Below are 15945 nucleotides of genomic sequence, written 5' to 3' on the forward strand. Positions count from 1 at the left end.
CTATTTTTTTTACAACAAATAGAATAATAAAACGCATCGGAATCAGTGTACAAGGTTTCTTTCTGTCATTTTATCAGATAATAAAACACTCGCAATAAGAAGATATAAGACGCTGTCAGAAGTGAAATGGACTTGGAGGAAGAAGCCAATCAAGATATAATGCGGGAAATGTCTACCTTACATTGACATACCTGATGCCTGACTCCCTAATGAGTCACGTGGATTAGTCACACACACACCGAGCTAAGCATCCAAACATCAACATCTGGTCTTGCTAGTTCTGAGAGAGGAGGCGGACTGAATGCAGCATGTGCATTGCACCATGGGAGGACCAAATGGCGTCATTATGGACCTTGTCCGCTCCTTCAGTGCCAGACGAACTGCTTTCATCTCCCCAAAAAACCAAGTCCTCCTTCCGCTCTCGTGTCTTTAAAGCGTATTGTTCCACCGCCTGCTGCTCCCGGAGGGTCCGTTGAATCCCCGCTCCTCTTATGGCGCTGTGTGATGAAAGCGTTTTGTCAGAGAATCGGAGGACACAAAAAGTTAATGTCACGATCACCACATCTAATCAGCTTTACCTCAGCCTGGCTTTGTGTTGTCTCAGAGATCTACGCTCAGCTCGTGGCATCACAAATGCATTATGGATGATTCTGAGATTACAGAGCAGCTATAAACAACAAACTACATGCTATCGTAGGCAGACCCGCCATTGCTTGTTTACTCGTCGTGCATTCATGTCATACCATCGCACACAATGGAATCCCATCTCCTGGTTTCATTTAACCACCTGTCAACCTCCAACCATGCCACCACATCTCTTTAGACACATACACACACACTAAGTCTGTCCATCTTGTGTGACATGACTGAGTCACTTTGTCTTTAATGTTTTCCATCGTTTGATTAAAGCGGAGAAATTATACTTAGATTTATATTTCAACACGTATGTGTGTGTGTGTGTGTGTGTGTGTGTGTGTGTGTGTGTTTGTGTGCGCGTGTGTGTGTCAAGCACAGAACTACATCCTACTAGTATCAGGGGGAGGGGAACGCAATAACCCTGGGCTGGATTCACCATAATGCAATGGTGTCCTGAGCAGATCATGTCACTTGTCACCCGTCCATATCCTCCAGATTGATCTCCTTCGACACCAAATGTCTTTATTGTGTTTGTGTGTGTGTGTGTGTGTGAGAGAGAGAGGGAGAGAGAGAGAGATCCACCCTCCCCTCAATGTTAACAGTCTTCTTGTGCCCTCCGTGTCCTCAGATTTTGAGTAAATGCAGGAGAAGTTGCCTCCCTTCTGCGTTTTTCAAACTGACACTAATGAACCTGAGGGACGCCACAGTTACAGGTCAAACCAAAGAGCCAGATTTGTCACTGATTGGTCCAGATGGCATTTTTTTGTAGTGGATGACATGTTGCTTTGCTCGATTGCATATAAATTGAAGAAAAAAAAGTTCACAATTGCCAGGAGTAAAAGGCATAAATAGGGCAATGAATGACCTCCACCACAGTCACATGACTTCATGTCACCACCGGTAAGCTAAAGGAGGACTAGTGTTGTGGTGATGACATTTAGTAGCCTCATGTAGTCACTTTTTAACATACGTAAAACCTTCACAATTCACCAGAGGGGTATTTACTGATGGAGTTTATGTCGTAGAACAAAATCTAACCAGCATACATTCAATAACACCATCAAGGAGAGGGAACAGGAAGTACAAAAATGCTGACTCATTTTCTGGTTTTAGGAGTCCTTCCTGCAGCACTCTATAGAGGAGAATTTGTGCTACATTGCAACCTTTAATTTCTGTCATGTTAACCAATCTATGTCATTATTAAACACAGGACTTTCTTGTCCCATGTGAAACTACGCCGATCAGTATTCACTTCACAGTATAACACTTTCATTATTTTATGTAACAAAAATACTTTTTCAAACCCAAAGCATGATATTTTCCTGAAACCAACCGAGTACTTCTGTTGTGCAGCTAAATACTTAGTAAAGCTATGTTGGAGGTTTATTTTGAAAAGACACTGTTTGCATGTAAGTAAAGGAAACTGACTGAAACTGTTTTTAGATTGATGGTCTAGTTTGACCTCAGCCACTATATTGAGTGACGCCTGTTAAATTGTTCCACCTCTATTCCAGCCTCATTCTATGTTTGTCATCGGTGTCCATAACTGGAGTTTAACAACAGCAGTTTAACAAAGGACCACATGGGTCACGCACTTGCATACTTTATACAATAACAATAAACAAAAGTTGTTTATTTTTGGGACAATGAGCTTACTGTGATCTTGCATTGTATTTTTAATGGATTTGGTGTTTTTTTCATTGTAAATTGCCTGCTGATAACATAAGTGAAGGTCAATGAGTCAGTATTTAAATGTGGGAGTAGTCAGCCAGCAGGGAGTGTGTAAAATCTCTGCGTGGGCTACTTCCTGTCTGACCCTGACTACTGGACTTCACTTTAACACTACGTACCAAGACAAACAGGCTAATCCTGGAATAATGCTCCAGCACGGTGCTATCAGGACGCCCAGCTTTTTCCTCCCTGCCATCATCCACACAATGCAGAGGAAGTGTGTGAATGTGAGTGTGTTTTTGAGTGTGAGGCTGCCTTTGATTTTTTTTCCCAATATTTTTTTTAAATTTTTTTTTGCAGATGATGTGAACTTCTTTTTTTTTGCATAAAGATGGTCCCGTCCCACCTCTAATCAACGAGCTGTAAAGTCAGACCCGTCGCTGCAGGCGTGACTTCTCTTTTTGTCCTCGTTTGAAATGAGGTGCCATTGTTTCCGTAGCCTGATAAGACTGATCGTGTTGGACGAACAAAGTTGTTTTTTTATCAGCAGCTAAAAGAGCCTCAGGCTCTGTCAATAGACAGATTTTCAGTCATTTCCTCTCTCAAGCAGTTCTCATGGCGTCTTGATCAGATGGAAAGCAGCTCCAATTAACCAACGCGATCCCTCGGCTCCGAAACCGATTCATCACTCTGGTACACGCATCAGAAAATAACGTGAGAATAAGAATCGTATTATTTGTTAGGCACAGAATATTAAGCAATGTTGCCATCAAGCAAAGAAGATGCAGGAAGGTGTGTTTCTTAGCACTTATGAGCATGTTTGTTATATCAAACATCATTATAATATTATTATGACAATTAAAGATGGGATGATATCGATGTTATCATGGATCGATATACAAACACAATAAGTTCATCGAAGTGAATTTACATTTTTGGGATAATCGTGAATATCCTCATGAGTGACTTGGAAATTACAGCCGGATGCCCAATGACAATGTTGCATGTGCAATGTTGTATATGTTAACAATATAATACGGGTATGGGATTATGTCACATGACCATGTATAATTAAATGTGTTGCACTTTGTTTATGGTACAATAGCTTGTTTCTTGGCTTCTAGCAGACTGTGTGTCTCTGCGTGGGTAGGTGTTGCCTTTAACACGGATCTATCTCTACACTATCGGACGGTTTGTGGTGATATTTTGTACAGACTTTCATGGCATTCAGAGGATGAATCCTAATGACCTGGATCCCATGACTTTTCCTCTAGCGCCACCAGTAGGTCACTCCATATCTCATTATCTACTAGACATATTGTATAGACCCTCATGATGACTTTGACTCTGCCTCTAGCACGGGGCTTTTCACCGTCTGACACTGAGCCTTGATTGCTTCCATTAGCTGTATGTCACAGCCAACCAAGCTGCTGCTGCTTACATTGTTGGTAAACAGACCATAATAGAAAAGACCAGAATATAATAACTAGCATTCCATTCTACAGCATGCACCTCTTCCTTTTAGATCACCCCCCCAGGAGAGGCATCTCACTGTTTGAAAACCACGCTAACAAGCTAAACTATGATGGTGAGCACGCTATGCTAAACATCAGCATCATAGACTGTGTATACAAAGTGGACCTTGTGTTGCCCAGTCATCTGAGTAGCTAACTGCATTGATAGCATGGACCTGTCAATCAGCAGGTAAGCCCCGCCCTAAAGCATCTCCTGCTTTCTGGTCTATTTGACTCTAAATGCACCATAATGTACTAAATGAACATCATGCTGGATTGAAGAAGGCTTGAAACAGATTGAGACGATAAACTCATGTTTACTGAGATAATACATCAAGTGAGAAGTAGGGTCATTTTCTCATAGACTTCTATACAATCAGACGTCTTTAGCAAACCAGAGGAGTCGCCCCCTGATGGCCAGTAGAGAGAATACAAGAAGGCACTTCAGCATTGGTTTTTCAGAACAGGAGATTGCTGCCATGTGTTTGTGTTTGTTTGGTAGAGGGAAAGCCGTATGCATACAAATAAACTAGTCCATGAACACATGCATGCCTTTACAGCTACAAAGACACTGCTGACCCTCCTGACCTCACACTATCTCTGGCCTCCCAATTAAGCAGACGCGTCCTCTTCTCTCCGTCCTGTATCTGGGGGATGATTGGCTGCTAGTTTTGCGGCTTGAGGACGGAGACGACACATTCTGCTCTCCGAGAGTCCCACCGCTGCGTCTCTCCTTTAATTATACTGGAAGGAGCGGTTATCAGATGATGAGACCTGCCTCTCGCCCGGAGCCTGCTATGTGAACGAGAAGCTGTGTGTTTCACTACTCTTCTTCTTCTAGGTTTGTGAGGACCAAATGGCTTCATTAGTCACGACTTAGAAAAACATAGGGAAGAGCACTCTTATGATTCTCACGATAATGAGATTCTGTTTGCATTATTTCGAGGTGTGGGTGAGTATGGCAGAGCTGTTGTTTAGGAGGATTGGCGGGTCATCAACGGATGCCCCCTAGTGGGTTAATCCAGCCATGCTCTCTATCAAACCTCATAGGATACCTGGGCATTTAGATTTACATTCTTCTCCCAATATTGCGCGATCACCCTGCAGTTCCCAGTCTGTTCAGTATTCATTACTTCATCATCTGAAAGCGTGTCGGTATCAGACAGAGAATAAAAGCTTGTGCCTGAGGCGGATTCTCACAGAGCGTTTGCTCTGAATGATTTTAAAGCAGATGTTTGTTCAGGAAAAATGTTCTTTAAGGCTTATTACCAACTTAAATCATTCACCATGAGACAGGCGACGATATGAACATGTCATGTCACTATTATCCCGCCAAAATAATTGTGATTCATGATATTAATCCCAAAAATCATCAACATATGGCACATTAACATAATGGAATAATTTTGTTTAGAAACAAATATTTTTATTGCATCACTGATGAGATCTTTTTATTTGTTGGTAAACTTCCTTTTTAGTGAAAAACAATCAAATAATCCCCAATAAGATAATCATACATGATAAGTTCTTGCTGCATAAATCAATCAATCACTCAAACATCCACTTGGACTCAAAGATGGATGGATTAGAGTTTGATTGTCAAAGGTCACTGTGACCTCACAAAACACGCTGGTGTCCATAACTCAATAATTCATATGCTAATAATGACAATTTCAGGATAAAATTATAAATGATGACATTTTGGACAGAAATGGATGTGAACTGCAAGTTGACTTGCTGGCAGAGGAATACGGCCGAGAGCTAGTCACTCCAGTATGAAGTGCATCTTTAGTGCTTGTCGTTTGTTCTAAATGTGCACTATTAAATATTCACACACATATTTGTACACGTTAGACGTAAAGGGTGAGAGTAAAAGCATTTACTGTTATAGCTGTGAATGTAGGTGTGACTGAATAATTCAGTGCTGAATACTTTAATGTTTGGTTCAAATAATAATCATGCTTTTATGCTCTTATGTCATTCTTTTATGGCATGTGCAAGCTCCTGCGTCTGATTGTGAGCTTTCAAATAACTCCAGTCTAATAAACCTCATTATTAGACGCTCAGAGGAACTGATCAGACATAAAGAGCAAGAAAGTCCACACAGAGCGGGGGAGGGGCGGTCAAACAATCGTGACTTATAACAGCAGTTACATAACAAGCTGTCTTATTTTATGTAACAAATATACATATTTGAGACCTAAAGGACAATCTATCCCGAAACCTGCTTCTGGAAGTGTCCTTGAGCAACACCTTGGTGCTTCACAAATATTAACAACTATTTACCACACGGCATGCTTTTATTTGATCTACCTTCTGATTGGTGCTCTCTCATATTTTCACCCACTTTGGTGAGGACCGATCCGGGGTCAGATCTGGTCACTTTGGGATAAGCTGACTTCACGTGGCTTCAGAAGTTTATAGATTAGAGAAAGCAAGGCGTCACGTCTCCACCCGGCCTCCGGAGAGTCTCGGTGGTCCTCCGGGGGACGTCTGGGACTGTTACTGCTTCTCAGTGCTCATCATCCAGATTATATCGCCTCAGTTTCTTCTTCACGTATAAGATAATGAACAGATGTATTTGAAATGAGGATGTATAAAAAAAACACTTAACTACATCTTATTATTGACATTCTCATCTCCCATCTCCCATCCCCCACTAGTTTACTCCACATGGCCGATAAGGCTCTCAGAGGAAGCGTCCGGCCCACTCCACCCATCTTCTTAGCATGAAAGATGGAAGTTACGGCCACCGTCGTCAGAGGCTCACACAAGTAAACAGGCTCAATCTGAAGGGTTTCCTGTAATTAGGAGGTTTGCACGTACAGAAACATGCACGTCAAACTCTTCATCTCGGGAAGAACTGGTTCTGTTGTGCCTCCATCGCGCTCAGAGGAACGCCGACCAACTCATGTGTACAATACACACTCTGCTCTGACACCGCGGCGTTCCAACTAAACACACGTTTGAGCTGCTGAATTCAACATAAACTCACGCATGAATAATTTCCAAAGAAACAGGTCCTTTCATTGCTATTGACAGTAAATCAAAGTGTGCCGTCGCACCTTGTTCATCGCAGTAGAACTCATTGTCTTTCTACCAGGAAATAGTTTACATTTAAAGTAGAGCACGACCGATTTATTCTGCCGATATTATATATCTATATAATACGCTATAAAATGCTATAAAATAGGCAGAAAACTCAGGATAAGCTTTCTATTAATAGTTTTTTTCTAGAAGAGACTTAAAGTCAGACTCTTTTTGGGTGTAATATTGGGGCACTGCTTTAAGCCGACTATCATTCCCAAATCCCCCCAGCTACTGTACATAAAGTCCCACACTCGCCATTAAAGGCTGAGAGATGAATCAAAGCCACCTGACCATGAAACACCTTGTTAAAAGCGAGTCAGTGAAAGTCCCCCATTACCAGTGAGACCCATCCAGACCTCATTACTCCCTTCATCCTCTCCACACGGAGCCAACCGGCTCCCATCTGCCTGCCATCGGTCACCATGGAATATTTAGAGCAACGGTCATGAAGCCTGCAGAGTGGATCTCAGACCTGCCACGCTGGGCAAGATTAAGCCTCGCTGACCAAATTAAGAGTGAATGAGTGTGATTCATGTGGCCTTGTTCATTTCTCTATCTATTCCTCCATTTCCCATCTCGCCACACATTCATTCATCTCGTCCTCTGATGGGATGCACTCTCATCAGAATCAGGGAGGATTTCTGTCAGAAAATCTCCTTAAAGCAGCACTTGGCAAGATTTTCATGGTGGAAAATACACCCGTCTGATCAGCTAGAGCAGCCCTCTCCACTAATGAGCTCAACATTTGGCCCATTTTCTGCAGTGGAATGTTTGGTGTCCGGGTGGTCCCTGCTGGGCAGGCTTGTATGCACACTACAGGTCACACATCGCACCTTCAGAATAAAATGCTGCATTTTCTTTTGGACAACAGTGAGTAATATCCACGCAGAGTTTCTCTCTTCCGTTTGGTGACGTATTTCAGAGTAAACAGGATGCAGGTGGGACACAATGTTGGGAGGAATTTGATTTGACCGTCACAGCCTTCTCTAACGCTGTGAAGAGCCCAAGCTACAGATTGATTGATTGATGGATGTCATGTTATTTGTTGAAATTGGTTGGTAGTCACTAATGTATGCACGCGCCATATTTTGTTTTCCATGAAGAAAATATATTGAATTTTAAAATAAAAGTACAATTGTAATTCTTGTTGGCATACATTATTAATTTGGTGCACAATATTGCCGAAGATGTGACCGATAAGCATTAAAAACTTGAAAAATTGATGAGAATATTGACAAAACTTTTAATTTGTACGCTTTTGGTTTTTTGACAGATTAACCAAACATTTAGATATAACACATCAGTGAGATCTGGTAGGTGGTTGTATTCACTTAGATTAAGTGACGTAGAATATCGATGGCGGTTAATGATAACGAATATAATGGTGGTCACAATCACAGGACTTTCACCCAGGAGACCGCTGTTCATGTCCTGTTTGAAATCTGTACTTATAGTTCTGTCAACTCATGTCGTTATGCTTGTTATTAGGGAAGGGACGATAAAGGATTATATATCGCAGATGACTTGATCGTAGTGAATTTCGATTATGAGGATAATTGTAAATGTCGTCATGAGTGACACAATATTTTCTTAACAAAATGTAAAGTGATTCCAGTATGCTTTTCAGTGTGAGTCACAATTGTGTTTGTCAGGATAATCGTGACATGAAATGTTCACATCGTTGCCTGCTTGTTAAGTAACGTTAGGTAAAAAGGTCCGCTAAGGGCAGGTGTTTATTCAGCGAGGTACATGTTTACGGCTCTTTGTTATGTTGTATTTGTTTTAACAAAAACCATGATTTTAATCTTTACTTAATAGTGTTGTTTCCTAAATCTAAACCATCATTTCACAACATCATTGTGTGTCTCTGCAAGGCTTATATGGACATTTTTATGAAACACATTGTAGGTTCTGAAAGTCCACATTCAACATGGAAGTGACTTGCAGAAACATACACCGACATTTTTATGGTGACTGTTGAGAAATGAATAGGAGTGTTTCCCAGAATGCACTGCATTCCTTCTAGTTAGACAAGTCCAGACACTGAAACCCGACGTGTGCTGCTTTCAGAACGCAAGTCTCAGTGTTGTGTTGTCCTTCATGGCGTCTTCCGTGTCCCGGAGATTTTTATTTTCTGTCAGAGCGTCCCGTCTCCTCTCATTGGTGTCTGCTCCAGGCTTAATCATCAGAGAGCTGCTCCACAGCCACTCATTGCATTTCGGTTTAAGCCTCTTTGTGTCATCTCTACATGTCCACTGATCCAACCATCCATCCATCAGTCAGCACCTCTCCAGACAAGAGGTCTGCTTCTCACTGCCACAGCAAATCTGCTTAGGGTCCAAAGAGTGATTGACACGATGAATCCCATCTGTGTCTCTTGTCCTTCCTTTCTCCTCCTCCTCCTCCTCCTCAGCTGCTTTCCTTCTGCCCCTCTTCATCTCCCTCCTCCTCTCTGTCTACATCGTAAAGACTTCATTGGCATGACTGGTTATGAGAGAAAAAGGTTCCCAGAGGAGCAAAGCCTACACGTTCTCTGTCATCACCGACACCCATCAGCTCCATCGGTCTCCACGGTGAGACTCCTTCCTACACCTGCTCTCTTTCTGCGGCGCGTTGCTGCCCCTCTCATTCCAGCTGTGCAGAGAAAGCACAGGAGGGTTCGTTACAAATAACATTCATTTCGAATCCAATCTTGCAGCTGGATTTAATAGAAACAGATATAATCTTATTTCCAAGTCATCTCAACATCAGTGTTTCTATGATGCACAAAAGCAGTTGAAGCTAACTAAACTAACGTAACAAAGTGAATTTTTTTTCCCAACAATCTGCAGCTTTGTGCAGCCAAAATAGTGAGTTTCACTATCTACATCTACAACTTTTGCTGTTTTGGTTCAGTCTCATTGCTCTCATAGCTCAGCATGGGATGAAATGAAAATTTCATGGCACAATTATTCTGCCTAAATAATTGAGATTCACGCTTTTATGCCAATAATCATCACAATCTGCTTTAAACTCTTGAAAAGGCAACAACACATCCTGGAATGATTTTACATTGTGTTGTTTTGCGTTACACTCGAGTAAGCAAGCGACACACTTCTAAAATCCTGTTTCATTGTGACGTTAAAGCAACACGAGGGAACTCTTGCAAGCTGGTAATGGCAGGAAAGCCTGAGGCAATTTGAATACTGAGGACTTCAATACCCAGAAGTCCCGTAGCGTGACATTAGTTGACTAAGTTTCTTCTTTGTAGTGTCTAGCTGGTGCAGATAGTGAAGAGGTTCAGCTCTCACCGATGAGTCTGGACAAACCGCTACTCCACACTCTTCGATTGGACTTTGGCTTACATTTGATTGCATCACTTCCTGTGCATGGAGAGAAACTCCTGTTTGTTACAGTTGTGGCCTGATCGGTGGTGGTGGGCCTGTCTTGCTATATTCCCTCAGTGAAGAGTGATAATCCAGTATGCATGGATGTCATTAACGGCGTAGATTAACATCTCTTTGCATTCAGTCACACCGGTTAGCACACACACAACAACACACAGGAATCCATTTTTAGAGCTGTGCATACACACCTGCCATGTTTCTACAGCGCATGCTTTCTGACGAACACACACACTGGCAGCCCTGTGATCGGAATGGACTCTGGTCCACCTTTCCTTGGTGTCGGAAGTGAAAGGGATATTATTTATAGGGAAAGAGTGAAAGACGGAGAGAAATGCTGCCTTGAGGAAAGGTGGAAAAGGGCGGAGATGTGAGCGATGAGGAGGAGAGAGAGGCTCTGTGATGGAGAAGTGTGTGTGTGTGTGTGTGTGTGTGTTACGATGTCTGGCATCTGCAAACAACAAGATGATCCGCGGAAGAAGAATTTGTCACCAAAGATGAGAATGGCATGCACTTGAGACAATGATGAAGACCTTTAGTGGAGTAAACAAAAAATTAACTCGATCAATAACTCAAGCTGAGTCAGCATTAGCGAACCGTCTCAGTCACCGTTACAGTGTGCATGAATGAGTGGCGACACTAAATCATTCAAAAGTTGGATATCAACTATGAAATTACTTCCAACAGAGGAATGATTTTATGTGAGTAGCAGACGTTTTGGCTCTCTGTCGCCTCCCTCTGGACAAACATGAACACTACATTTGACCCGGAAGAGTTGGTTTCAGGCTGCTTTTCCTCACTTCACCTCAGGTGGATTCTTGTTCTTTGTAGTTCATTTCATTCTTAGCTTGACCTTGAAATACTGAATCCAGTAATCAATGAAATAGTTTTAATGGTTAGTAGAGAGTGTTAATGAGAGTGTGAGTCATGGTTAATGAGCGTGTGAGTCATGGTGGTTAAATGTGGTCCCGGAGACACCGAGTGTAGCAGGAACCACCGCACCAGGTGTTGTGTGTCTGTCTTTGGTCAGATGTGGTCAGTGATAGCATCACAACCGTGCATGATGCAGTTTGTGAAACTTTACAGGTGTGTACTTGAGGTCAAAATGAAGGTCGAGTGTAGGATGGGTGCAGTCTGAGCACCAGAAGTGCCTCCTTTCTGAGAAACTGCTATTCTGGAGGCTTCTGCTGTAGTGATGGGGGAACTCTTCACTGCAGCTTTTTCTCTCTTTTTTTTGCTCTCATATCAACGTCACATAAAGTCCCATATAATTCCCTCTGATCAAATCTCTGCGATGCTCTGTGGACATGCCACTGTTTCCAGCTTGACTGGTCAACATCATCTCAGAGGACGTGCGTTGTAGGATTTTGGCGACTAAAGTCACCTGCATGGATGTTCTCCCGGCTGTGGTTGGGAGGAACAGCATTTGGGATGGTTGACTTGGTGATGAACAGTTTTGATTTGTTGCTTAAGAAGCTGTGATGATGCTATTTCTTCAGCATGTTTGACTCTATTTCTGTTATTTGTACTGCTTAGACTCGCCTCACGTCTGCTGACATTAATGCATGACTTCCAATGTTAAGTAGAGATGCTGTTACATTTGTTTGCATTTTTAAAGAAACAAAGAACCGGTCCTAATGGCCAGTTACTGAAAGCACTAACTCCTGTAGTCCATAAATCGTCTCCTTTACATGAAGTTTGACATTCTAAAACACACTTTTTGCAAATATTTCTGTCATATTTATTAAACACATCATTCAAAACTAAAAGCTTGCTGTTAAAATACCACACTCAATTATCAAATTCTTGCTCCCAGAATGCACCTGTGAAGACAACAATGACATCACTTAGAAATCAGAGGCTGAACAGTAGAAACAGATTCAGATTTGTTGTTTGTGTGAACAATAATAAGGTTAGATGACTGTAATTACAACATTCTGTATATAGTTCTCATTAAAGACAGTAAAATGTTTATGTCATGTTCACTTAGAGACATAAACACATTACATTAGTGTAATGACCCCAGACTCCAGGGAACAGTGTTTTATACCGAGCACATCAGTGTGGAAAGTTGTGATGCAAAAGGATCTTTATTAGAGGACTTTGTATTTGGATGAAGAGTGTTTTGTGTGAATGTGTGTGTAGAGTTTGGACATCAAGGGCATTCGTTTTTGAATCCTTGATGGAACAATTTCAAGAAACTGTCTTCCCATACAACAACCCTACATTGTCAGTTACATTTAATGGGATTACGTTTGATTTTGATGTATCACAAGTACATTTCTAGTCAAAGTGTGTGTAAGTCCAAACATGACACTTTCTCCAAGGAGACCAGAGTCTCAGGTCCATTCATGAACACAGATGGGTGACACTGACAGCTGCATACTCTCTCTCCCCTGCCCCTCCCTCCTCCTTCCATCCAGGCATATGGGCCCAGATCCAGATGCCCCAGCCCAGTATGGCTGTGATCAAGGGTCAGATGGTGGTCCTGAGGGCCTCGTACAGCACAGCTCCAGGCAGTGACCTGAGCACCAACACCATCATCTGGAACTTTGTCTCAAACAACACCCAGCTGGTAAGGAAACCAACAAGCCGACAGTGATGTTTGTATGTACAGTATGTTGCTCCATATCTAATAATCTACAGTATCTACAGTCCAGCAGGGACATTTTTTACTTTGCCTTCTGTGGCCATAATATCTGGGATTACAGTTATGTTCCTATGCTGTTAATCTGGTAAAGCTCTTCCTTTGTAAACCCTTGGAAATTAATCCAAGACAGAAACGCTTAAAGCTTTTCATATTCTATATCATTTCTGTGCTGCTTTAATACACCATGCCGTAGCTTTTCTGTGGTAAGAAATGAAGATAAACGTGTTTTTACAAATCAGATTATTTATGCAGGAACACATGAAGTGAAGCAGAGGGATGTTCCCCCCCCCCCAACCCTGTATTGTTATTCACACATCATCATCATCATCATCTAGAGACCTGGCCGGGGCCCAGCTTACGTATCTGCCTCGGTCAGATCATTGGGCTGGACAGACGGGCAACCCTAAAGAGGATCACAATCAAAAAGGAAACAGGGGAAAAAAGAACTCAGAGAGCTGGAAAAGACTCAGTTGATTAAAAGTGAGGCTTTTTTTATGATGTGCCCAGGCAGCCATGCAGTGTCTCATGTGAAGCCAAACAGATGAATAAAAAGAACAAATGCAGTACCTCAGAGCCAAGCCTGGATGACTTTTCTGTGTAAGTTACAGTGATGAGGATGCAGTCCAGCAGCTAATGTGGGGGATTATCCAACTAGTTAGTGGAAAATCAAAAAACCTGTTCATTCTGGTTTTTACCAAACATTACCAATGTAAAGTATTTCCTACATGTCATGTGGGTGTTTTCCACATATCTCACCTAAATAAAAGAGCACTGAGTCAATTAGCGCTGTAGTTTGAGAGCATCTATGGTTGTTAAATTCAGCTTTAATGCAACGTTGAAGAGTGTTAAACCTCAGTACTGTAACATAACAGATGCCTGCACCTGTCTCTATTGCTGTCAGCTTCACATATACGTTCAGGCTCGCCTATCCCATCAACTCAACAACATTAACGTTTGTCCTGTATTGTGGAGAGACATTTCCATCTCTTATTATGAAGCACGTTCTGTATCAACACTGTGAAAGTCTTCAAATGCTCAATCCACAGAGAAGCTGGCCCTCTCGTGAGCCGCCAAGGACTTCTGTAAGGTTGTGATGTCACACCTATACAGACAACAGTAGAAGCTAAACTCTGTGTGGTTGATACCAGGTGGTAACCTTTGGTTCTGAAAAGTGAAAGCCAAACTGAAGTGCCTTAAACTGCATTCTCTCTACTGGCCATCAGGGGGCGACTCCTGATTGTATAGAAGTCTATGAGAAATTGGTCCGACTTCTCTCTTGATGTTTTATCTCAGTAAACATTGTAAACATGAGTTTATGGTCTCAATCTCTAGTTTCAAGTCTTCTTCAATCCAGCATGATGTTCATTTAGTACATTATGGGCCATTTAGAGTCAAACAGACCAGAAAGCAGGGGATGCTTTAGGGCGGGGCTACCTTGTGATTCACTACCTAACACAGCGTCACTAACACACTACCAATACAAATAGCTACTAAAATGACTTTAACACTTTCAACGCTGTAAAGTTGACCTCACTGGTTGCAGAAAGTCCAAGATGGCGACGCACAAAAATGCTGAAGTCAAGGCTTTAAAACTCAAAGCGGTGGATGACATCATGATGACTACGTCCACGTCTTATATACACTCTATGGTTGACACACACATTATCAGCATCCTAATCCAGCGTCCACATCCTCCAGAGGCTGAATTTGAAGAACGAATGCGTCACAGCAGCTGAGACAAGTCTGTTCCGTTTCAAAGTCTCTTCAATGTGGCCTTCTTCTCCTGAATCAGAACAGCAGCAAACTCAGCAGAAATACACTCTCTCAGGTTATATATCTCAATCATATAACGTTAGTTTCCTCTTTTATGCTATTTCTTGTCAAGGGCCAAAGTTGATGCAAACAGGAAATCCTCTGAAGTCCAGACCGTTTCATTTCAGAAACTGCTCGGTTCCTCCTTTGCAGTCTTCAAAGGACACCAGTGTCGAACGGAAAGGACACAGTTTATGAGAAGATTTTATCAGAGGAGTACAAGTTGTGTTCCATGAAACCATTCAACCAAATTTTCCAGAAATACCAAACGATCACATTTTCCTGGGCAGGATTAAAACTCCGGCTACTTCTGTTGACTGGAGATTTGCATGGATGTCAGTGACGCCGTATGTTCCCCAACTGGGCGCCTCTCTGACTTGTCACTTGACTCTGTTGTCTTGCAGATCCTTTCCTACACCAAAGACTCCATGAGCTTGGGCAGCTCCCAGTTTCGGGGCCGCGTCGGTTTCTCGTCCACCATGCCCTCACGCGACGTGTCGCTGTACATCAACAACACCCAGGAGGCCGACTCGGGACGCTACCTCTGCCAGGTCATCATTCCCAACAACCAGGGCCTCACAGCTGAGCTCAGTCTGGACGTGAAAGGTAAGAAGCAGTCCTGCTGCCTGTCTGCCTGCCTGTCTTCCTGCCTGCCTGCAGTTATACATTGACACTTGACTATGACAGGTTGAATTATAACATTTTGTAATCCTCTGGTCTCAGTTCCTCCTGCGGTTCCCAAGTGCTCCCTATCAGGGAAGCCGGTGCAGAAGGGAAACGTGACTCTGAGCTGCAGATCCAGCTCTGGGAAGCCCATCCCTCTGTACAAGTGGAAGAAGACCAGTCCCAGCTCGGAGGTCTTCTTCTCACCCATGCTCAGTGAGTACACTCGCATAGCAACGGATGCATCTGCTGATTTTGTGTGTTAACGTGCACGCCCAAATACACATGGGGAAATCCACGTGTTTGATGGTGTTTCAGATGAGAATGCCGGCACTCTGAAGCTGAACAACCTGAGCAGCAACATGTCGGGGAAGTACGTGTGCACAGCCAGCAACTCGGCCGGGTCCGAGAGCTGCTTCATCAACCTGGAGATCATTAGCTGTACGTAGCACTGTTTCCAAATACACACTCATTTAACAGAAAGAAACGCGTAGACATGATGTGACATCACCGCGTGTCCTCATTC

General features: G+C 42.6%; 1 protein-coding gene across 2 annotated transcripts in view; it reads left to right on the forward strand.

Annotated features, from left to right (window-relative positions):
* Positions 1-15945, forward strand: part of LOC311026140 (endothelial cell-selective adhesion molecule-like) — a 75232-nt gene that overhangs the window by 28989 nt on the left and 30298 nt on the right. For both annotated transcript variants that reach the window (XR_014598449.1, XM_084029501.1), the window contains exons 2-5: positions 12718-12869; positions 15161-15362; positions 15480-15635; positions 15738-15860. Coding sequence is in view for 1 of the 2 variants with exons in the window: in XM_084029501.1 (XP_083885627.1) it covers positions 12718-12869; positions 15161-15362; positions 15480-15635; positions 15738-15860 (633 nt within the window). In the remaining variant the exon portion in view is untranslated. The remainder of the gene's footprint in view (positions 1-12717; positions 12870-15160; positions 15363-15479; positions 15636-15737; positions 15861-15945) is intronic.

This window comes from Eutrigla gurnardus (assembly GCF_963514095.1).
Source record: "Eutrigla gurnardus genome assembly, chromosome: 15".
NCBI classification, from domain to species: Eukaryota; Metazoa; Chordata; class Actinopteri; order Perciformes; family Triglidae; genus Eutrigla; species Eutrigla gurnardus.